The sequence below is a fragment of the Neodiprion pinetum genome, chromosome 7 (genome assembly GCF_021155775.2).
Source record: "Neodiprion pinetum isolate iyNeoPine1 chromosome 7, iyNeoPine1.2, whole genome shotgun sequence".
In the NCBI taxonomy this organism is placed as follows: domain Eukaryota; kingdom Metazoa; phylum Arthropoda; class Insecta; order Hymenoptera; family Diprionidae; genus Neodiprion; species Neodiprion pinetum.
The window spans coordinates 15,525,093-15,549,232 of record NC_060238.1 but is presented as its reverse complement, the minus strand read 5'-3'; the positions used below and the strand labels follow the sequence as shown (position 1 = coordinate 15,549,232).

The following is a 24,140-nucleotide window of genomic DNA, read 5'->3' as shown; positions in this document are numbered from 1 at the left end:
ATTTGAGGCTATTTTCATTCGAATACTCAGATATCTGGTTGATATCATATAGTATCTTAGCTAACCCTACATTGAGCTCTGACAGGTGACAGCTCAAGTAGATTTGAGTATCATCAGCAAACACTATGTGGTTGGAATACTTGAGAGAAGCTCCTATGTCGTTGATAAAGATAGAAAACAATAAGGGTCCGAATACAGAGCCTTGCGGAACACCCGATGTGATAGGAAGCCAGTCCGAAATATTTGTCTTATCTATGACAGTCTGAGTTCTACCAGTGAGATAGAAGTAAACCCAGCTCAGAGACGATTCAGAAGAACCAATGTCACGGAGCTTTTTCAGCAGAATGGAATGAGAGACCGTGTCAAAGGCTTTGCTGAAATCAAAGAGAACTAAAATAGTGACACGTCCATCATCAGCAGACTTTCTAATGTCATGGCAAAGGCGAAGCAAGGCAGTCTGTGTACTGTGAGCAGTGCGATACCCTGATTTGCGAGAATTCAAAATATTATGGTCAGTAAGATATTTAATGATCTGGTTATAAGCAATTTTTTCATAGATTTTGGAGAGTTCGCACAAGTTCGCAATTGGTCGAGTATCCGAAGGAGACAAAGGTGTATTTTGTTTTGACAAAGGTCTAATAAATGATCGTTTCCAACTCGCCGGAAAGAACGAGTTGTCAAAGCAGGAATTGAACAATTTCTGTAAGAAAGGAACCAGCAATGGAGCTGCTTTTTTAATAATGAAAGACGAAATACCGTCGGGTCCAGTCGAATGAGAATTAGAGATATAAGACATAATTAACCGGAGTACATCATTCTCCGTTACGTGCTCGAACCGAAACAGATGATTCGAGGTATCAACATGGCTTTTAATTGACTGCAATTCACCTTTAGAACAAGCTGGTAAGGAACTAGAGATTGAGGAATAATAAGAGTTCAATTGATCAGGCGTGAAAAAATTAAGAGGGGAGGTTGACGATGTTTTTACTCAGGGCCCGATTTAGGGGGGGGGGGGGGGGGGGGGACTGGGGCTACATCCCCGGGGCCTCCACGAAAGAGGGGCCCCCACAATTGAGACTTCGAAAAAAAAAATTTCAAATTCCAACTGGTATATAAACACTAGTAAAAATTTTTTTACGCTGTTTTCGCTTTTAGAAATTTTTCTTTCGCTGTTTTACCTTGCAAGTGGCAAGTGTGAGTTTTGTTTCCTTTTATTGTAATCTTCAAAAGCCCTTTGCCTGTTCGTGGCTATCTAGAATAGAATAAAAGTTGCCAATTCGATAAGGAATTGATAGAGTATATTCTGCGGATTTTGGCAGCCTATTCCCCGTATTTGCGTGTCGATACAGCGATACCCGTTTCCCCCGTTTTTTGTCTGTACGATCCGTCGTAGCCTCGACAAGTGTCCGCTGAGTGGCGTACTTGTAGCAGGGAATCCCGGAGTTTTATACATTCACGTGTGTCCAAGAAGCTACGAACTTGCGAAAATTGTCCAACAAATGTAAATTCTTTCGAATTTGTACGGACAGACGTAAGTATTTTCATCTTTATCTTGTAATCTACAATACAAACTGAATGTGATACTTGATTGTGCAATACGAAAAGAAAAGTTATTTTTCTTGACATTTAAATATACGAAATATATGCAAAGAACAAGAACATAAAAAACGGTTACGGAGAGGTTATGATTTATTGTTTATCATGCGTTTGTTTGGTTCTGCGTAAGTTAATTATTTAATCGTTCAGGCGACTGGAATATCATGATCAAATGCCAATATTTGAAAGGTGAATTAACGCTTGCTCATTCAATTTTGAAATACTTTTTCTCAATTCACTCCTGTTTTTGTCTCTTATTTTTGAGGGCATGCACATAACTGGTCAGGTTTCGATACATAGCTCGCAGCTTCTCTATTCTTTCCATTTTCCATGTGCACTGCTCGTAACTCTTTTTTGTGTTTCTGCTAATATTTTTGTTTGCTCGACTATCATCTCCAGAACTATTTTCCTATTGGTTAAGGGCTTTTTCAGGCGTATGTTTTCTTAACATTTCTTTTATAGTGGAATCATGAGTGATCGTCACAAAACTCCTCGAGTTTTTGCCAGTGGCTCTCAGAAGAGGAAACTGCAAGCAGAACGGGTCAAGAAATCCGAAGAATCTTTAGCTAAAACACCCAAATTGACCAGTTTTTTTACGTCGTTGAATAAAGAAGAAATCCCTCAAGATCCTAAAAAAAACAACAGGAGATTCAACAGTAAATAGAGATGTCGATAATATCCAAGATAATCCTGAGGGCCCGGAGGCTGAAGTTTCATCAGGCGACACCACACAATTTTCTATAACCGAATCTCAAACCCAAAAAGAAGCAGAGTTGAGCGAGGAATTAAGCGGTCTCAAAAATGACATAGGTCTTTGGCCTGTCAATATAACAAAGGAAATGATCGATTATTGGGCGAAAAAAGGTTCCACGGAACTTCAAAATTGCGATCAAGTATCGTTGCAGAATTCAGTTCCTCAAGATCAACCTCGAGACACTTCCAACTTTGTTCGGAAATGTACAAAGAACATGTTTACACGCCGCAATAAAAATCAAGAGACCGTCAATCGATTCTGGCTTTGCTTTTCTCCAACTACGGGGAAAATATATTGTTACGCGTGTAAATTGATGTCCACTCAAAATACGAAACTCAGTGGAGAAGGCTTCAGTGACTGGAAGCATGCATCTGATCGTCTGTGTGAACATGAGATTTCGAAGACTCATTTGGAATCAGTAATGGGTTTACTGCAACGGGGAAGAGTCACAGGACGCATCGACCAAGAGCTAGCCATGCAAGAGGCACAACAAATCGAGTATTGGCGAAAAAATCTCAAAATTATCGTTAGTACGATCAAATTCATTGCTGAACGCGGATTGGCCTTTCGAGGTGACAATGAAATTGTTGGCTCACCGAGAAATGGAAATTTACTGGGAATTTTGGAATTGTTAGCCGAGTATGAACCAATCCTGGCGACCCATTTAAAAACACATGCAAACAAAGGGAGTGGTCATGCCAATTACCTTTCGTCCACGATTTGCGAAGAACTGATCAGTTGCATGGGAGATAAAGTCCTAACTGAAATAGTATCCACGATGAAAAAATCCAAATATTATTTGGTATCAGTGGACTCTACTCCCCATGAATCTCACATCGATCAGCTAACTATAGTTGTTCGATATATGGAAGGATCAACGCCAAAGGAAAGATTTCTTACTTTTTTACCAAACTGCGGTCATAGTGGCAAAGCCACAGCAAACGCTCTACTCACATTTTTAGGTGACCATCAAATAGACATAATGGATTGCCGCGGCCAATCGTACGACAACGCTGCAAACATGAGTGGCAAATACAAAAGGGATGCAGGCTCTTATTTTGGAGAAAAACCATTTATCGGCGTTTGTACCATGTTGTGGTCATTCCCTTAATTCAGTTGGAAAGGCAGCCGCCAACTCTTGTCCATCAGCTGTTCAATTCTTTGATTTCGTCCAAAATTTATATACGTTTTTCACAGCAAGTTCAGAACGATACGGAATTCTGATCGAGAAATTGTCGAAGAAAAAAAGCGGACAGTTTTACGTCTTGAGAAAGCTAAGTGACACTCGTTGGTCCTGTCGAGCTGAAGCTACGAAAGCCATAGTCGACGGCTATTCAGAAATCGAAGAAGCTCTAGCCAGCATATCTTCCGATAAAGAGCAAAAAGACATCGCGAGGAATGAAGCAGCGCACCTTCTACAGAAGATGAGTAGTCTCGAAACCGCTTTATTCGCAATCTTTTGGAACGACATCTTGGAGCGATTCAACGCTACAAACAAGATGTTGCAAGACCCGCAAATGATTCTTGAATCGGCAATGCGTGCATTAGAATCATTGAAATCATTCGTGGAATCTAAAAGGAATGATTTCGATAAATACGAGGAAGCTGCCAAAAAAATATCTCAGACTGACGAATACGTACAATCACGCACCAGGACCAGAACGAGAAACGTGAGGTTGAATCCGCTTAATTACGGGAAAGCGCAAGACGCAAATCTGTCACCGAAGGAGAAATACAAAGTATCCGCTTTTATCCCAGTGGTCGACCAGCTATGCGTTTCGCTTACCGAAAGATTGCATGCTTATGAAACTGTACGTTCGAGATTTGGATTTCTCAATCACATCGACAAGATGGATGCTGAAAATCTGCACGCTGCAGCAGAGGCATTGGTGAAAGTTTATCAGGATGATTTAGAACCTAGTCTTGGTAATGAGTTGGTTCAATTTGTATCTTTGATCGACTCATACAAAAAGGACTATGGAAAAGACCAATCTCCGGAACTATTTTACTACCAAATTCTCGAAGATCAAAATTTCAGAGCTACATTCCCAAACTTTAAAATTGCACTGAGAATGTATTTGGTTTTGATGGTATCAAATTGCACGGGAGAGCGCTCATTTTCAAAAATGAAAATTATAAAAAATAGGCTTCGAACCACGATGGGACAAAATCGTCTATCAAAGCTTTCTCTCCTGAGTATTGAAAGTGATCTACTCCGGGAACTGGATTTCAGCGAAATCATCAACGATTTTTCGGCAAAAAAAGCTCGGAAGATTTCGTTCTTTAACGCTAGAATTTAATTTCGGATAATTCTTATTTCCGATTATATTTATGTGTTTGTTGAATAATAAAATAATCCATCCTTGGTTCCACAACAAATTATTCATTGAAAAGCTCAACGGAAAAAAATTGTCCACTTTATTTGGAAAATAATTTGGGGCCAGGGGGCCTCCACTCCTTTGTTGCCCCGAAGCCTCTCGACCTCTAAATTCGGCCCTGTTTTCACTAGCCCAAGGGTCGCAAGCTCCTTCCACAGTTTGTTAACATTGTTAACATTGGCTAGTCTGGTAAAGTTGTACTCACTTTTCACACGTTTCAACTCAGACGTCAACTCATCTCTGAATTTTCGATAAATTGCATACCCTAATGGGCTATTAGCCCTTTTTGCTTGTTTATAAAGGACGTTGCGTTTTCTAATACGCAATTTTAATTCTGATGTGAGCCATGGTGCAATAGGCTTGCGTACAATAAAATTCTTGAAAGGAGCATGAATGTCAAGAGCTAAAAGTAAAATACCTTCTAAGACCTTAAGAAACACGTTAATATCATCAGAGATTGAGGAATTTGTGGGTACAAGCTCTACTATCTTAACAAGAGATAATTCCACAGTTGTATTGAATGCACAAACGTCAAAATTCTTGAAGTTGCGACGAACTATCATCTGGTCAGGATTCTGCGGTGTAATAAAGGCATACGAGAGTTCAAGAAGGTCATGTCCTGCGATAAATGGTGTTTTAGACTTTGTGAAGGCAATGTTTTTGTGACTACTATCAATAATTATGACATCAATAAGCGTATCAGACGTGGATGTATGATGCGTCGCTTGGGATTCGACCAAGTATAATGATAGGGAAGATACCGTCTCACTAAGATATCTAGATTCAACAGAGTTAGACAAAAGATCACAATTTAGATCACCAGCAATTATGACATTTTCGAAGGAATGACTAAACTCACAGAAAGTGTTAACATAGTCAGTGAATAATCTACTTTTGGGTGGCCTGTACATGGACGTGAATAATATAGAGTCCTGGTTAGGATAGTGTATGTCAAGCAGGAGAAACTCAGGTTGATTAGAATACAAACAAGGTGAAGCTGCTAATAGATTGGCTTTCAGTGACTCATGAATATAACACGCAACACCTCCACATCCCTTTCCTATTCTATCATGACGAATAATAAAATAGTTCAGAATCTTAACAAGATCATTAGAAATTTCAGGCTTGAGCCATGTTACGGATATAGAAATAACATGATAAAAATGTTCGCTAAGATATGATTTGATGTAATCAATGTGGCCCAATAACGAGTTTGCATTAAATTGACAGATTTTCAAGGACGTAGAACTATCATGCAATCTCACCGCTTTTCGAGAGTTCTGTACATGATTTAGTCAACCTAACTTGTCGAGATCAGCCTCAGAGGTAATACGAATAAGCTGAGATCCATCTTGCTTACGTGCGTAGATCTGACCCTCCCTAGACCATACGTATTTCCAATTCCTATCAGACGCGATCTTCTTAGTTTTACGCAAAAAATTATACGTGTTTGAGTGAAGAAACTCGTTGACAAAAATATTACCAAGTTTATCACACGCTAGAATATCTCTAACCGCTAATACGCCGTGCGAACGCTTTTTCCTTATAATATGGCTACTGATCTGAGAGGATTTAAAGAAGACGATAAATGATTTTGATGCCTCTCTAGTGTTATCCCGCTTAGGATTTTGGCTCGACGGAGCTCTGCGGATGATTAAACGAGTGTCAAGTATGTCAGAAGCAAGTTCAGGGACACCAAGCACAGTCAGAACTTTAGTAACAACTTCTAACGGACTATCGGTAACTGTGAATGGTATACCAGCGATGGTGATCTGGGCAGAGGAGTTGACAGGTGTATCGGCTAATGAATCTCGTAAAGAATCAATTTCCCTAGTAAGTAACACGTTGCTGGCCTCTAATTGTGCTATTCTGTCACCTTGATCACTCACTGTTTTAACAATATTTTCGATGGTATTAAGCTCAGATGCCATATTAGAATTAAACGTATTCTGACAGTTAATGAAAGCATTAAGTGTTTCAACATTTTTGTGTAGAAAGGCTGCTATCGAGTCTAGAGTTTTGCCCGATTGAGACATGACAGGTGTATCAACAATACAAGTCGACTGCTCTCTGATATTTTGAGAACTACTTGATAGCGTGTTACCGAGATTTTTATAACAGCAAGGACTAGAGTTTCTACTACTCGTATAGTATCTGTAACACCCTGGATGAAAACTTTTTGAGTAGTCTACACACCTGAGTTTTTCACCGGCTACAAGCCGTTTGCACTTAAAGCAAGTATCAGACATGCAACCGATTTGATGTAATGAGAAGTTACAAGAATACCAGCTGAGAGAAATGTCACAGAGGCATGGTAAAAGATCGTGTAGATACTAACACACCCCATAAATCGCACTCACAGTAGACACGCACACGCTGAAGCACACAGGAACCCAGCATTGACGTAAACAGGTACTTAAAGATTAATTCCAGCTTCAGAGTATTATTTCAGAGAAATTCCCTAGCGGTCGGCCAATGGGAAGAGGAAAGGTAGCGTAGGAGTTGTAAACAGCGAAATCGTCCGTCAACTGCCAAGTCGTTCCAGTCAAGAATTATAGGTTATGGAATAACAGTCTTCAGTTTATTGCCTCGTCCCGTAGCTCAAAAGAGAGAGCAACGACGATTTTTAGCTCAAATTTTTGCGAGAACAACGGGGGAGGAAAAAAACCTGGAAGCAGAGCCCGAAAACGGGCAGGAAACAGCAGAAAATGGGCAGAACAGGAGGGTAACAGAAAGTGAACTAGATAGGTACTCACCAAGAGAGAGAGAGAGAGAGAGAGAGAGAGAGAGGGGGGGAGGGGGAGAGAGAGACGGAGAGAGAGAGGGGGGGAGAAAGAGAGAGGGAGAGAGAGAGAGAGAGAGAGAGAGAGGTGGAGAGAGAGCGAGGTGGAGAGAGAGAGAAAGAGAGAGAGAGAGAGAGAGAAAGAGATTTTTTATATTCAGATTTATTTTGATTCTATGCCGTGGCCTGTAGGAGCCAATGGGCAAGTTTAACAGAGACAGAGAGAATAATAGAGTATCTTAATAGTATAACTAGAAATAGACATGACATAAACAGGAAGAGCAACAGCAAACTTATAATACTAATTGTAAGTAGATATAATACTATATAGATATAAATAGAAAAAGGAAATAGAGAGGTACATTTGTGAGATTTATCATGGGCAATGTAACAAGATAACAAAATAACACCTATAATTACGATAATGAGATAGGGAATAGACTTAACCTAAAAGGGATTGAACGAAACTTAGTAATTAGAGCCTCGGCGACGGTGCTAGATTGACGGCTGCTAACTCCAATGCGAAAAGCGATGTCACGAACGCCGCATATTTACCCGAAATTATAACATATTACCGATTATAACAATTATCATTTTTCATATTATTATCTTTAGAGACAGGGAAGCATAGTTTAGTTAGTCTATACAAAATATTTTATTATAACCAGTTCGTGGAACAGCCAAGCGCAACGGCGTAGTTGGACAGCCAGCAACGTCAGCGTCTTCGCGCCCGCCGGATCCCGGGTGTAATTAACACCGGGATGAGGCGAGCGCGAAATCACGCGCTTCGAGGATGACCGTTGCGAGGCGAGTCTTTGTTCGAAATTGCAAACGTCAGCGAAAAACTCGCTCGCCGCCCGACGTTCCAAGGGGTGTCGGACGAGCGAGCGAAGTCAGTCCCGTTAGAGACAGGATCAAACCAACATCAACGGAAACAGGCTCCTTCAAAGCTGTCGAGTATAGAGTTATAAGTCTTGGGTCTTCGACGATTAGAGAGATCATTCCTTTAAATCTACACGCGGTGATCCAAGCGTCTCGCGCAGTGTTGGGCAAAATTGTAATAAAAAATTAACAATTACAAATCACTAAGGATAATTTTTAATGACATTGAATTTCATTAAAATTATTTTCAGTAATAATAATTGAATCGGAGTTCAGTGAAATTACTTTTGATAATTGTATTTGACTCAGAGTCCATCGAAATTATTTCCAGTAATTGTAATTGAATTGGATTTCATTAAAATTACATTGAGTAATTTGAATTTAATCAAAGTTTATCAAAATTACTTTCAGTGATTGGAATCTAATCAGAAATCATTTCAATTATCCTCAGTGATTGTAATTAAATCAGACATTATTAAAATTCTTTTGAGTAATTGTAAACCACACGATGTGGTCCAATTGAATTTTTTTCTCTAACGTTATTCCTGTGAAATAATAACAAATAGACAAATAAATTTACTCCGTTTTTGGAGTATTCAAATGGTATGATCGGAACGAGTCTTTTACAGTCAATATGTGAATGGGCTATGGTTACCAAAGTTTTTTGGGTAGCTGATCAAGGATTTCACATTACTTTGAAAAATTAATTTGTTTAAATAATTTGCTTGACCAGTCAATGTGAATATGTAAGCTCCATGAAGTTCCCGATGTTTTCGGAATTTGAAATTATGTTGAGAATTCGACATTACGTTTCCAAAGGTAATTTGTTTAAATAAATTATGAAAAACAATTGAAATTTGAAAAAAAAACATAATCATTTCCATTAATTGTAATGGATAACAGAAAAATTACAATTGTTCCAAGTAATTGTAATTAGTAGCAAAAAAATTACAATTTTTTTAAGTAATTTTAATTGACAACAAAAAAATTACAATTATTTCGAGTAATTGTAGTTGATAATCATAAAATTACAACTGTTTATACTAACTGTAATTGGTGAATCAAAATTTATAATTATTTCCCGCAATTGTAATTAGTTACTAAATATTACAGTTATTCACAGTAATTGTAATTTACGGGTAATGAAATGACGAAAGTAATTTCTGCTGCCCAATTCTGGTCTCGCGTCGCGACGTTAGTCTTCGAAGTTAGACTTTAAGTGTAAAAAGTTGTGCCACGAACTTAATCAAGTTGTGTAGTCTTAATTAAACGTGAGTGTGAAAGCGTGAGCCGATCTGCGAATCGGGAGCTGAACCACCGAAGAGTAAGTGCGAGAGAGAGAGAGAGTAAACATTAAGATAAGGAATATTGTAAGCTTCCCCGTCTCCCATTTCTCTTGCTATCTTTTATTTTCATCAAACATTTTGATTCTATACAAAACATTCCTAAATTAATATTGAAATCCTCCAATCCATTTCACACGGAACGCCCTGTAGAGGACGTTCACCTCCGAATCCACCAAAAATTAAATATAAACCTCGGTAAGAACAAAGAGGGTGAAGTCGTCGCGTGCGAGACCGCTCCGCACGTGACACGAAAAGCCGATCGAAGAGTTTAGCCTTGAAGACCGCCAGAAAGGAGGATTGCCGGAGTGATAGGGGTAGACTGTGCCAGAAATAAATAGCCGACAGGAGAAATGAATTTCGGTAGCAAGTCGTGCGATGAGCGGGGATATGAAATGATGATGGGTAATCTGTGATTGCAAGCCTCAAAGAGCGACGTACGTCGGGATCTGTTTCGACAAAAGAATTTCGTAAATAAGTCGGTATAGACGTCAATAGAAGCTGATACAAAAAAGAGCCTAAAAAGTACAGGCGACGATTTGCTACCGACAGCCATTTCAACTGAAGCACGGTAAGGTGTAATATGAGTGTCCCTACGACAGTTGTAGATAAATCGGATGCCACAGTTTACGAGCCTCATCAGTTTAAGATTTAGATAATCAGTAAGGTCGCAATAGACGAGTGTTTCGGCAAGGTATCGAATAGTTAAATGTGTGTCTCGCGACACTCAAAATCGTCCTCGTACATGTACGCACACTCGCGTGCAATGTTTACTTGCCGTCTCTGCGTCAAATCTCGCCGCTTGCCCGTGTCGCGACTCAAAACCCATCAGCTGTATCTCATGTATTGTCCACTATCTCGAAATCATGTATGTGTATAATCTATGTGTTCTCTCGCTCTGTAAAATCTTCACTCTCTGTAACGTTCTCTTGCGATACGGTTTGTATCGCCTCATCAAAACCAACAAAAATCTAGTTTATCGGCATTCATTATCTCTCTCCATCTCAACATCACTTTCGTTTCATTCACACTCGTTCTCATCACTAATTCGCGGATCCCACGTCGATGATCCATATCTTTTTGCCATCTCTCCAAACATTTTTTGGTCCTTCGAGCCGGATCAGTCGCGAATCGAATCGGATCATTCGCGAATCGAGTCGAATCTTTCGAATCGTTGCGACTTACGGGAAAACGAATTAGCTAGTGAGTGAAACGGAACTATCGCGTGTGCATCAAGTTGTGAGAGTTCACGTTATCAAAGTGAACAATCTCGTTATCGGTAAAAACCATCAACAAAATTCAGTCGCGTCCGTTAAATTCAAACGTGCGGTGTCCTCTATAGTGACCGTGACTAAGATCTGAGCGTCAACAATACCGATCTCTCGAAGTGTGAATCGCGTCGCGCTACTATCAGTGTGTTTGTGTCTCGTTCGTGAAAACTCAGTTCGTCGCGTGAGTTTAAATCCTCTCGTACATCAACATGTCGATCGAAGAACATATCGAACGTCAAAACGACTACATTTGGCGCATCTCTCGTGCCGTCGAAAACCTGCGCAAGCTCGGCGAGGCAAAAATCACTTACGGGCAGGTGAAGTCGCGGCTTAATGCTTTAAATTCAAGTTGGAATAAGTTCCAAGAGAATCACGGAAAGATCAGCGAGATCAAGTTCGCAGCAAAAGGTGATCAACTCGACGCGATCAAAAGGCTTTCGTACTTCGCGAAAGATCATTACGGACTGTGTGAAGAGCACTTCTTGAGTGGCGAAGGAGTGATGCTTGATCTTCTCGAATCGCTAAAGCCTGCGCCTGCAGCAACCGCGCAAGCCGCTGCAGCTCCTCAAGACGCACCAGCAGGAGGATCATCAAAACGGTTACCGCGTATCAAACTGCCCACTTTCGCGGGCAGCTACTCAGAATGGAAGCCGTTTCACGACCTCTTCTCGTCGATGGTTCGCGAAAATTCGCAACTTTCGGAAGTGGAAAAGCTGCACTACCTCAAAACCAGTGTGACCGATGAACCGTTACAACTTATCAAAAACATTTCTCTTACCGCAGAAAACTTCCCTCGAGCCTGGGAAACTCTCGTCTCACGGTACGAAAACAAGAGACTTTTGACGGATTCTCATCTCGCGACACTTTTCGCGATTCCTCGTGTCACGAAAAAGTCGTCATCAGAACTGAAGAGCTTGCACAGCAACACTTGCGAAGCTCTTGGCGCGCTCGAACTTCTCGATAGTCCCGAGAAATTAGGGGATCACATCATCGTGCACATGACGATTCGCAAGCTCGACCCAGCATCTCTCGAAGAGTGGGAGAAAAGTGTTAGCGAGAAACTCGAGCCCCCCACGTTTGCGGAGCTCAAGGCGTTTCTCATCGGTCGCATCCACACCCTCGAAGCCGTGGAGCAAGCTCATGCTCATAATCAAATCGCGACGTCGAAACCACTCTCATCGTAAGGAAGGTCAAATCTTCAGACGACAAGGTCACATACAGCGCAATCAAAGGAACAGTCGTGTGCTTGTTGCAAAGGCAACCACTACATCGCGTTCTGTTCGACCTTTCGCGACAAATCTCTGGATCAAAGAAGGGGAGTGGTTTCTGCGAAAAAGCTTTGCTTCAATTGTCTCGGTCCACATCAGCAGAAGGACTGTCGATCCAACAAAACGTGTCGCGTGTGCAACGGTCGACATCATTCCTTGCTGCATCGAAACTTTTCCTCAATCTCGACAGTTGCTAACAGCGGCACATCTCAAGTTCAGGCTGCAGTAGCGCAACCTGCAGTGCAGAACGCACCGATCTCGAATAGCGCCTCTCAGGTAAGCAACCACTCACCTCAGCCTACAATGATCAAGCGCTCTCCAGTTCTTCTCGCCACAGTGCAATTGATCGCTTCGAATCCGGAGACTGGAGAAAGAATCATCGCTCGCGCTCTACTCGATCAAGGATCCGAAAGTTCATTCGTCACGGAGTCGCTAGCGCAACAATTGCGACTACGTCGGCATCAAGCAACGATACCGATCATTGGCGTCGGAGCTCATCAATCGGCAGTGACTCGCGGCATCGCGACATTGCAACTCCAATCTCGTGCTCACACCTCGTTCTCGTGTCAGGTGGAGGCACTCGTGCTTCCACGACTCACATCGTATCTACCCTCATTTCGACTTCTCGTCGAAGACTGGCCTCATCTACGAGGACTCAACCTCGCGGATCCAAGCTTTGCACATCCCAGTCAAATCGACGTAATTCTCGGAGCTGACATCTACAGCAACATCATTGGTCAAGGAGTTCGAAGAGGAGCACCAGGAACACCAATCGCGCAAGAAACTCAGTTCGGTTGGGTCCTCTCCGGCTGCGTTTCAGCGGAAGCAGCAAGCCCCGCGTATGGCGCAGTCCAAGGCTTCCAATGCTCCCTCGATCACGAACTGCTCGATCTCGTGCAGCAGTTTTGGAAGCAGGAAGAAGTGTCGAAACCTTTGGCACTAACTTCCGAAGAAGAGCGTTGTGAGCAACACTTTCGCGAAACGGTTTCTCGAACTGCGTCCGGTCGTTACGTAGTTCGGCTGCCGCTCAAGGACAATTCGGTAGAGCTCGGCAACTCGCGGAATCCCGCGCATCAAATGCTCCTTCGTTTGGAGAAACGGTTCGGTAGCGACGCGAAACTCAAGGAGGCTTACTCGAGCTTCCTTCGTGAATATCGTGAACTCGGGCACATGCGTCGCGCTATCAATACACCTGAAGACAATTCCCGCGTGTTTTATCTTCCCCATCACGGTGTAGTTCGCGACAGCAGTTCAACAACAAAGTTGCGTGTCGTGTTCAACGGGTCTCAAAGAACCAACCTCGGACTCTCTCTCAATGACAATCTTCTCGTCGGTCCAAAAGTGCAAACCGACCTCGCGGACGTTCTCTTACGATGGCGACAATATCCAGTCGCGTTCTCATCAGACATCGTCAAGATGTACCGACAAATTTTGGTCCACAATGATGACCAAGATTTTCAGCGAATCCTCTGGAGGGAAGAACCAGAGCTACCGATTGAAGAATATCAACTGACTACGGTAACGTATGGTCTTGCAAGCGCTCCGTATCTCGCGATCCGTGTTCTTCATCAACTCGTTCAGGACGAAGGTAAGCAGTATCCCTTTGCGAGCCACGTCATTCTCGAGAACACGTACGTCGACGACATCCTCTCAGGAGCAGAGAACGTTGATCAAGGTCGCGAGAAAATCAACGAACTCAATCAATTGCTCAAGGCGGGCGGCTTTGAACTTCAAAAGTGGACTTCAAGCCACTCAGAAACTGTCGTTGACATTTCTCGAAACCATCAAGAGATCGCGATGCATCTGAATCTCGATCAAAGTCCATTCTTTCGGGCTCTCGGTCTTGCGTGGAGACCAGACATCGACGCGTTCGCGTTCTCTCCGCAAATTCATCAAACTCGGGACAATTTCACGAAACGAAAAGTTCTCTCACAAAACGCGCAGCTCTTTGATCCTCTCGGATGGCTCTCGCCGATCACGATCAGAGCCAAAATCTTTATGCAGGAATTGTGGGCACTCGGTTTCGACTGGGACGAGCCGCTCTCAGCTTCATTGTCCTCGCGATGGATCGAGTTTCTACAAGATCTTCAAGGCATCTCAGCTATCACCATCCCACGATGGATCGGGTCAAGTTCAGCATCTCTCGGGATAGAGATCCACGGTTTCGCGGACGCCTCTCAAAGTGCAATCGGCGCAGTGATCTACGCGCGAACGTATATCAACACTCACGAAGTGCGCGTTTCACTAGTGTGCGCGAAAACTAAAGTAGCGCCGCTAAAGAAGGTGACAATTCCTCGTCTCGAACTCTGTGCTGCGAATCTTCTCGTCCGGTTGATGTGTCATGTGGAAAAGACTGTTAATTTCGAAAACACCCCTGTTCATCTGTGGACGGATTCCACAGTCGCGCTCGCGTGGATCAAAAGCCACCCATCGCGGTGGAAGGAATTCGTTCGTAATCGCGTAACGGAAATCCAAGAGTTCGCGCGCACTCGTTGGTATCACATCTCGGGTCTTGAAAACCCCGCTGATCTTGCGTCTCGTGGTGCATCTTCGGAGCAACTCCAAAAATCAGAACTTTGGACCTTTGGACCATCCTGGCTCTCGAAGCCTTCTGTCAATTGGCCATCCTCATCTCCGCAACCGGAAGAAAACGTTCATCTCGAGGAAAGAAAAGGGCTGTCGACGCACATCGCAACAGCTAAGCCGCTACAAATCTGGGATCTCGTCGATCGCTACTCAAAACTATCGACTCTCCTCAAAGTCACATCATTGTGTAAACGCGCAGCAAATCGGTTCCTCGCAAAGACGACATCGAATCGCGTAAACACGTCTATCACTGTCGGACCGATCTCTACTCTCGAATTGAGCGACGCCCAACTGTTTTGGACCAAGGTGACCCAGCAGGCGTACTTTGCAGAAGAAATTCGCCAAATCGAGACAAGCTCAAGTCTCACTCGAAGTCGTCCACTATCGCGACTCACGCCGTTCATCGATTCGAACGGATTCCTCAGAGTCGGTGGTCGACTGAATCACTCATTGCTTTCGTATGACTAAAAGCACCCGTTCATCTTGCCTCGCGAATCATCGTTCTCCACATTGATCATCGATCATCATCATCGGTTGACGCTCCACGGAGGTCCGCAACTCACTCTCGCTACAATCCGACAGCGGTACTGGATCCTGGGAGGAAGAGTACCGATCCGCATGTTCATACATCGTTGCGTTCCTTGTGCGCGTCATCGCGCCACCCTCAGCAGCCAACAGATGGGCCAACTTCCTCAGTCTCGAGTCACGCAATCAAGGCCGTTTCTTCACTCTGGCGTTGACTACGCTGGTCCATTCTCGATTCGAGCCTCCCGCGGAAGAGGAGCGAAATCATGCAAGGGATATATCGTTATCTTCATCTGCTTCACGACCTCGGCTGTGCATCTCGAGCTAGTTTCGGACTACACGACGGAGGCATTCATCGCGGCATACAAACGCTTCACATCTCGACGAGGAATTTGCGCCTCAATCGCAAGCGATTGTGGAACGAATCTCGTCGGCGCAGACTCAGAACTTCGCCGTCTTCTCGCTGCATCGTCAAAGGAGTTCTCAGAAATCGCAAACATCCTCGCATCACACGGAACCCAGTGGCGGTTCAATCCTCCCTCCGCGCCTCATTTCGGTGGAAAATGGAAAGTCGGAGTGAAATGAGTCAAATTTCACCTGAAACGAGTCATCGGAGAAGCTACTCAAACGTTCGAGCAATTCGCGACGTTCCTCACGCAAGTAGAAGCCACGCTTAACTCTCGACCTCTTTGCGCTATCTCGGACGATCCACGGGATCCAAGTGCCTTGACTCCAGGACACTTTTTCGTCGGCTCAGCATTGAACACAATTCCTGAGCCGTCACTGATCGAGGTGCCAGTTCAACGGCTATCGCATTGGCAACACTCGCGTCAAATGCTGGAGCATTTTTGGAAACGGTGGAGTACGGAGTGTCTTCAGTCCTTCCAAAACCTCTCGAAATGGCAGACTCATCACGGGAACATCAAAATCGGATCCATCGTTCTCGTAAAAAACGAAAATCTACCTCCATCTGTGTGGCCCCTCGCGAGACTGATCGAAGTGCATCCGGGAACCGACGGTCTCGTTCGCGTTGTGACCGTTAAAACGAAATCCTCTGTGTTAAAACGTCCTATCGTGAAATTGTGTGTGCTTCCAGTGTCCTCTTAAGACAATTATTGACTCTAAGAATAAATAACGCACGGCGGGCGGCATAATCTAATTTCGCGATCGTTACCGATAGCGAAGCGGGCGGTATGTTTCGGCAAGGTATCGAATAGTTAAATGTGTGTCTCGCGACACTCAAAATCGTCCTCGTACATGTACGCACACTCGCGTGCAATGTTTACTTGCCGTCTCTGCGTCAAATCTCGCCGCTTGCCCGTGTCGCGACTCAAAACCCATCAGCTGTATCTCATGTATTGTCCACTATCTCGAAATCATGTATGTGTATAATCTATGTGTTCTCTCGCTCTGTAAAATCTTCACTCTCTGTAACGTTCTCTTGCGATACGGTTTGTATCGCCTCATCTAAACCAACAAAAATCTAGTTTATCGGCATTCATTATCTCTCTCCATCTCAACATCACTTTTGTTTCATTCACACTCGTTCTCATCACTAATTCGCGGATCCCACGTCGATGATCCATATCTTTTTGCCATCTCTCTCAACAACGAGGCTACAGTCATCAAGATAAGGGAGAACTAGAGCATGAACGAGCAGCGTTTTGACTTCCGGTGATAGAATATTTCTATGTTGTTTTAATTTATGCAGAGTCCCACGGACTCTGCGAGAGATCTGAGCTACGTGAGCGTTCCAAGATGAATCGGCAGAAATAAAGACGCCAAGATTTCGAACTGAGCTAACGTATAGGATACACTGTCCATTTATAGTGACTCGTGGAAGATTGTCGTGACATAGTTGAGTAAGATAGGAAGAGCTACCAAGGATAATGGCCTTGGTTTTCGCAACATTGAGCTTCAAGCCGTTTTCGGTCGCCCAATCCGACACCGCCCCTGCATCGATATTGACCCGGCCGAGAGCCGAAGCAAAGTCGGTCAGGGAGGTATGCAGATATATCTGGAGATCGTCGGCAAATACAATATGCTTCGTGTGGGTTAGTACAGGGCCAATATCGTTAATGAAGATAAGAAAGAGAATCGGACCCAGTACCGAGCCCTGAGGAACTCCTGAATGGTTTGTTAAGAAACTAGAATGTGTGCCGAAGAGAGTTTGGACGGCCTGGGATCGGTTCGAAAGGTAAGAGTGGAACCACCTAACTGCATCGGCAGTCAGCCCGTAACGAATGAGCTTAGCCAGTAGTAAACGATGATTTATACTATCGAACGCCTTTGAGAAATCGAGAAGGACTAAAATAGTAACGCATCTATCATCAATCGCTTCTCTCACATCGTTCAGTAACTTGAGCAGGGCCGACTGGGTACTGTAGAATTTACGAAAATCCGATTGATACGGATCTAGTATGGCATTCTGCTCGAGGTAGGCCATAAGTTGAATTGCTACTAGCTTCTCAAAGACTTTCGAAAGATGAGCTAGATTGGCCACAGGTCGAGTATCTGATTCGGAGGCAGGTGATTCATATTTGTTCAACGGGACGACATAAGCCCGTTTCCAGATCTCAGGAAATGAAGTATGATCCCGGAAGTGTAATAATTGGATATCGTCAGGGCTCTGACCGCGCGATTCAGTAAGACAGGATGAGAGTAGGCGCAGGACTTCGGATTCAAGGACAGGTGAAAACGAAAACTGAGATTTAACCAAAGGTAAAGCGTCTTCTAGCAGCTGATCTAACTCATGAGTTGAGCAGGGAGGATGGGCATTTGTGATGGAAGTATAAAAAACATTTAGTTGGTCAGCCCCGAAGTGATGTAAGGGGGAGGCCAGCGGACCCTTTGATACAATAAGCCCAAGGCGGCCAAGTTCGCGCCAGTCGCTCGATACATTGGGGAGATTTGATAAGCGATCATTAGAATATAAATTTTTTGCTCTTTTAATCTCGACTTTGATAGCGCGGCGTAGAGCGCGATATCGAGACATCAAATCAGCTGATTTCAGACTTTTCGCCGAGGTATATAAGTAATTTCTAGCGCTTATGCGCCGCTTAATTTCTGGCGTAAACCAGCCCGCTGGAGGTCCCCTAAATTCGCGCATGATCAGCGGTGCATGGGTATCTAGCACGTGAACAATAGATGAACATAAGAACTCTGCCTGTCTATTTATATCCGATGAGGAGTCAGAGGGCAGTATAGTGGCGATAGAGCAAAGATCGTTTTTCAAAGCTATGGGGTCGCAGTTTCGAAAATTACGGCATTTTCTTAACCGAGTGGGCCGGTTCGGAGCTAAAAGTTTGTACTGGAACTCAAGTAGGTCGTGCCCTGCAATAAAGGGTGCAGATGACTTCACAAATGAATGAATCTTTTGAGACGAGTTGACTATAACAACATCTAGCCAGGAGTCAGAGGAGCCTGTATGATGGGTGTTCCCGTAAGGGATAAGATATAAGGCATGACTAAAAATGAAATCTTGAAGGTACTTGGCCTCAAAATTGGAGGAACTTAAGTTGCAATTTAAGTCTCCGGTAATAATTATTTCACTATAGGCATGAAGGATATTCTCAAACTCGTCAATAAACACGTCTAATAGTTGACCCTTCGGCCTCCTGTAAATGATGGAGAACAGAAATTTTTTACCGTGCAAGCTGATTTCCAGGATGAGGAACTCAAGTGAATTTGAAAACTGGGGAGGGGAGGAAACTAGAATCTTAGACTTAAGAGAGCTGTGAACAAAAACACCCACTCCGCCCCCCACTTTTCCAATTCTGTCATTTCTTATCAGATAATAACCATTCAATGGAACGCAATGGGAAGAAATATTATCGTGCAGCCATGTTTCGGAGACAGAAATCATATGAAATCGGCCATCAGCAAAGAATTCCCTAACAATATCGATATGCCCTAAGAGAGAATTTGCATTAAAATTAGCTACATTAAAGAAACAACAATCAAGAATGGCATCGGGAATAGAAGAGATGGGGCCGCAATCCAATCCAACGAGGGTAGATTCAGATGGCTTCGACGTTAGTCAGGTGCGATGCGAGAGTAGTTGAAGATCGGCCTCAGATTTTATCAGGATGTGATCAGAGGACGCATCCCGCTTGACGTATACCAATCCATTTCGAGTCCAGATGAAGCGATAGCCTCTCTCCTTGGCACAGGCTCTCACCTTTCCTAGAAATTTGGAAAGAGTAGGGGGAAGATGCTCGTTAATGAAGATAGGAGTCCGGAACTGATCATGCGGCAAGCCAAGCTGATTTGCATAAATGGGGCCTTTAGCTCTTTTGGCGGCAAGTAGGCGATTTCGAAATTGGACGGATCTGAGTCTGCAGAGAATCAATCGGGGCTTATTGGAATCCTATGTGCTTTTGATGCGCCCAATCTCCAGAACATCGGTAGGCGGCACGTCAACAGAGAGTTGAGTTGTAGGGGCGACAAATATAGCCAACAGGTCCCCGCCTTCTAGCTCGGGAACTGCAGCGATAATTAGATCGCAATTTAAAGAATTTCGCTCCAGAGACGCCAGCCTGTCCGTCAGATTTGTGTTACACAATAGTAGCTCAGTATGAGATGTCACAAGGCGGGTGATCTCAGCCACCTGTGATTTACTAGTGTCCTCGAGGTCGTCGATACGAGCACTAAGGAGTGTATTCTTGTTTGAGAGATCCTCCACTTTTGCCGTGAGGCTGCTGAACATCTCAGTTGTGGATTTTGAAGAGAGAGAGAGAGAGAGAGAGAGAGAGAGAGAGAGAGAGCGCCGTGAGTCGTGGGGGGAGCTAGTGGGGGGGGGGGGGGGGCAGGGGGGAGCGCCGCCATCTTTGTATTCGAACTGTCATGTATACACTACTCAGCGCAAACCTGGTTCTTTAAAAGACCGCTACTTCTGCCAAAAAACACCTCGAACTCCGCACTCCGACTAGAACTAAGGCTTACTGAAGGTATCCTATAAAGCGATGCGGCTGACATGGGGCTGGTTTATTAGAATCCTCGAGCACGACAACGACTACCTATCAAAAACATGTATGGTCAGTCTGATAAATTTTGCTAACAACATAGAAGCTGAAAATAAATATAACTGGGCCACCCAATTCAGATCTTTACTATTCAAAACAAACTCCTATGATTTGTGGGGGAACTTTGATCCTGCTGCATGGAAAATAAGAACTGAACCAGTATTAGCCAAATACAAACAAATTCTGCAAACAAAAGACCTCGAATCATGGACCGCATCGACGTCTACCAAACTCGAAATCCCCCGACAAATAGACAACCGGATAGCCAAACACCTCAAAATGAGACTCCCATTACTCACCAACAGAATTGGGCAGCAGAAATTACTTTCGTCATTTCATTACCCGTAAATTACAATTACTGTGAATAACTGTAATATTTAGTAACTAATTACAATTGCGGGAAATAATTATAAATTTTGATTTACCAATTACAGTTAGTATAAACAATTGTAATTTTATGATTATCAACTACAATTACTCGAAATAATTGTAATTTTTTTGTTGTCAATTAAAATTACTTGAAAAAATTGTAATTTTTTTGCTACTAATTACAATTACTTGGAACAATTGTAATTTTTCTGTTATCCATTACAATTAATGGAAATGATTATGTTTTTTTTTCAAATTTCAATTGTTTTTCATAATTTATGTAAACAAATTACCTTTGGAAACGTAATGTCGAATTCTCAACATAATTTCAAATTCCGAAAACATCGGGAACTTCATGGAGCTTACATATTCACATTGACTGGTCAAGCAAATTATTTAAACAAATTAATTTTTCAAAGTAATGTGAAATCCTTGATCAGCTACCCAAAAAACTTTGGTAACCATAGCCCATTCACATATTGACTGTAAAAGACTCGTTCCGATCACACCATTTGAATACTCCAAAAACGGAGTAAATTTATTTGTCTATTTGTTATTATTTCACAGGAATAACGTTAAAGAAAAAAATTCAATTGGACCACATCGTGTGGTTTACAATTACTCAAAAGAATTTTAATAATGTCTGATTTAATTACAATCACTGAGGATAATTGAAATGATTTCTGATTAAATTCCAATCACTGAAAGTAATTTTGATAAACTTTGATTAAATTCAAATTACTCAATGTAATTTTAATGAAATCCAATTCAATTACAATTACTGGAAATAATTTCGATGGACTCTGAGTCAAATACAATTATCAAAAGTAATTTCACTGAACTCCGATTCAATTATTATTACTGAAAATAATTTTAATGGAATTCGATGTCATTAAAAATTATCCTTAGTGATTTGTAATTATTAATTTTTTATTACAATTTTGCCCAACACTGCTCACCAAACGTATTACCCAAGCTAGCCTAGCCAATAAGGATATCTGATACTTTAGCTTTAAGCACTGTTCTGGGAAACTCGATCCAAAACAAATTTGTCGGAACTGTAATCTTGCAGAAAACGAAACATTATTACACTTTATGCTACGCTGCCCATCATGTGAACCTTATAGATTATATTACCTGAGCGATCTCAACGCCGTGCGGACGAATGATATGTTGATAACAATTCTTACTTAAACAGACTCAAAAACCCTCAAAAATCTTTTCAACTATGTTACTTAAAGTTTAATGTTAAGAGCGTTCTCATTATTTGTTTGAACTGATTGTACTACTAAGCGCCGCCCCCCCCCCCCCCCCCCCCCCTTGCTATAGTGGTATCTGTATGCCCCTTTTGAAGCAATAAAGAATAATAAATAAATAATAATAACAATAATAAATAGAAACTACGTTCAAAAAAGTATTTGAAATAAAATACAAAATGCTTTTTTCGAAAACGTATTTGAACGTAAGATAGAAACAGGTATTTTGCATTTTGTATTTGCATTTTAAATACAACTGTTTCAAATACATCACATCTCCGATTGCTTGAAAGTGGCGATGATCTTTGTATGTGTGATAATTTGAATAGGCAGAAGACACTGAATATTAGAGATTTAATTCCCACCTAACTGCCGCGTTTCTTTCAAGCACCCAACATTTAAACAGATTTCTCATTTCAGTCGAATAAAACCAATTTTCAAAGTGCATTAGCATCAAGTTTCGACCGTTCTTTGAAGAATTAACTTTTCGACCTAATAACAAATGCTTTTCGAGTCACTACCTCGACTGTTTGAGATTCTAACCTCAAAAATTCGTATGAACTACATCGCCGCCAGAAACAGAGTTTGACAGCTGAAACTCGGGATGGCCAGGCTGCCCGAGCAGCCGATAAAACTCTTGCATGCGCATTGACTGTATAGTTTCTAGAGATTGTCCCGGCATAACACTCGTGCCAGAGGCTGAGCATACGCACACTGTGTAAAGTTGGTCGCACGAGCCGCACTCCTACCACGAGCAGATCGTGCAATCAACTTCACAGTATGCGTACAATGGTCGCCTTCTTGTACTTGTATCACAAAGTACTGTTATTCGTAGTAAATGATACACGCCTCTCATTGATTCTTGTCCTGTCTTCATAATTTCATATCTTGTTTCAAGAACTTGAAGAACATTCTTACTGATTTGGAGATGTTATTCAAAGACTATGAGACTATGGAACAATTCGCAAGAAGAAATCATTTCGTACACAAGTACAAGATGGAAAGTTTAAGAACTCTTTTGAGGCGGAGAATAAAGATGGTTGCCAAGATCACAGCTGATCTGATCGACGATATTTTCGATTGTAAACACGATGCTCTGCTCAGCGATATCTTCAGGTAATTTAGAGTATTCATATTGTTAAGCCTCATCTGTCTTCTTTGTTAGTTTACGTTCACTAATTATTCATTAAGTGGATACCTATTTCTTATTTGATATGTATACTAATATTTCAAAGAAGTAAAATTTTTTGTGTGTAAGTAGGAGGTAATCTCTGCAACTACTCAACTAATTTTTTAAATTGTTACACTTCTAAAAAGCTAATCTATCCTGGAGTAGCATAGGTTTCTGATAAAAATGAGTTTTTACTTTGAATTCCCAATATTGATGAATTCACTCGGAAGAAAAAGGACTGCATGACTGTTTTATTGGAATGCGCTAACCAAATGGTTGAATACACGTGAAAATAATATATATTTAACTCAGATTTATCTATCTGTGCGAAAATGTGACGAGTCAGCTAGTCTGAAATAAAATATTGCATCACATAACAGTAGTATACGCGTCTTGGATAACTCTAGTGGCGCGGCTCGGTGGCAGATTCAGGCAAAACGTGGACGTGCGAGTGCGGTCAGCTGTACGGTTTATGTATCAATTCAATTAAACAATGCTCTCCGAAATAAACAAAAAATGGGTGGTACGAGGTACTGTTGTATCGTGGACTGCAAAAATACCTAATCGAAAAATCCAGAGTTAACTGTTTATTCGTTTCCGTGACGAAATTGGGAAATTAGCAAGAGAAATGAGTGGATAAAAGCTGTCAGAAGAATGTAAGTAATATTATAACAATTTGATATGAAGAATTAACGTATTGGAAATATACAAACGTCAGATTTTCTTAAATGTTTTATTTTTATAGTACACCAGATAACAAGCCGTGGCAGCCGAATGAGAACACTCGGATCTGCAGTACTCATTTTATTGGTGGCAAGCAGTCTAGCATAAGGAGATACATCTACATTTTTCATTTCTGTTTTGCATGTATAGATGCAAAGTTCCTGAAAATATATTTTTTCACATTATTATTGAACTATTCATTTATCTCATAA

General features: G+C 42.2%; 2 protein-coding genes across 2 annotated transcripts; both read left to right on the top strand.

Moving 5' to 3' along the window:
• Positions 1-2,065: 2,065 nt before the first annotated feature.
• LOC138191309 (zinc finger MYM-type protein 1-like) lies at positions 2,066-4,637 on the top strand. Its single transcript, XM_069137955.1, has 4 exons — positions 2,066-2,252; positions 2,362-3,435; positions 3,548-4,440; positions 4,584-4,637. The coding sequence occupies exons 1-4, from the start codon at positions 2,066-2,068 to the stop codon at positions 4,635-4,637; spliced, it is 2,208 nt and encodes a 735-aa protein (XP_068994056.1).
• A 7,940-nt stretch (positions 4,638-12,577) lies between these two features.
• LOC124223695 (uncharacterized) lies at positions 12,578-15,328 on the top strand. Its single transcript, XM_046635928.1, has one exon. It carries the CDS (start codon positions 12,578-12,580, stop codon positions 15,326-15,328), a length of 2,751 nt encoding a protein of 916 aa, XP_046491884.1.
• The last annotated feature ends 8,812 nt before the right edge of the window (positions 15,329-24,140 follow it).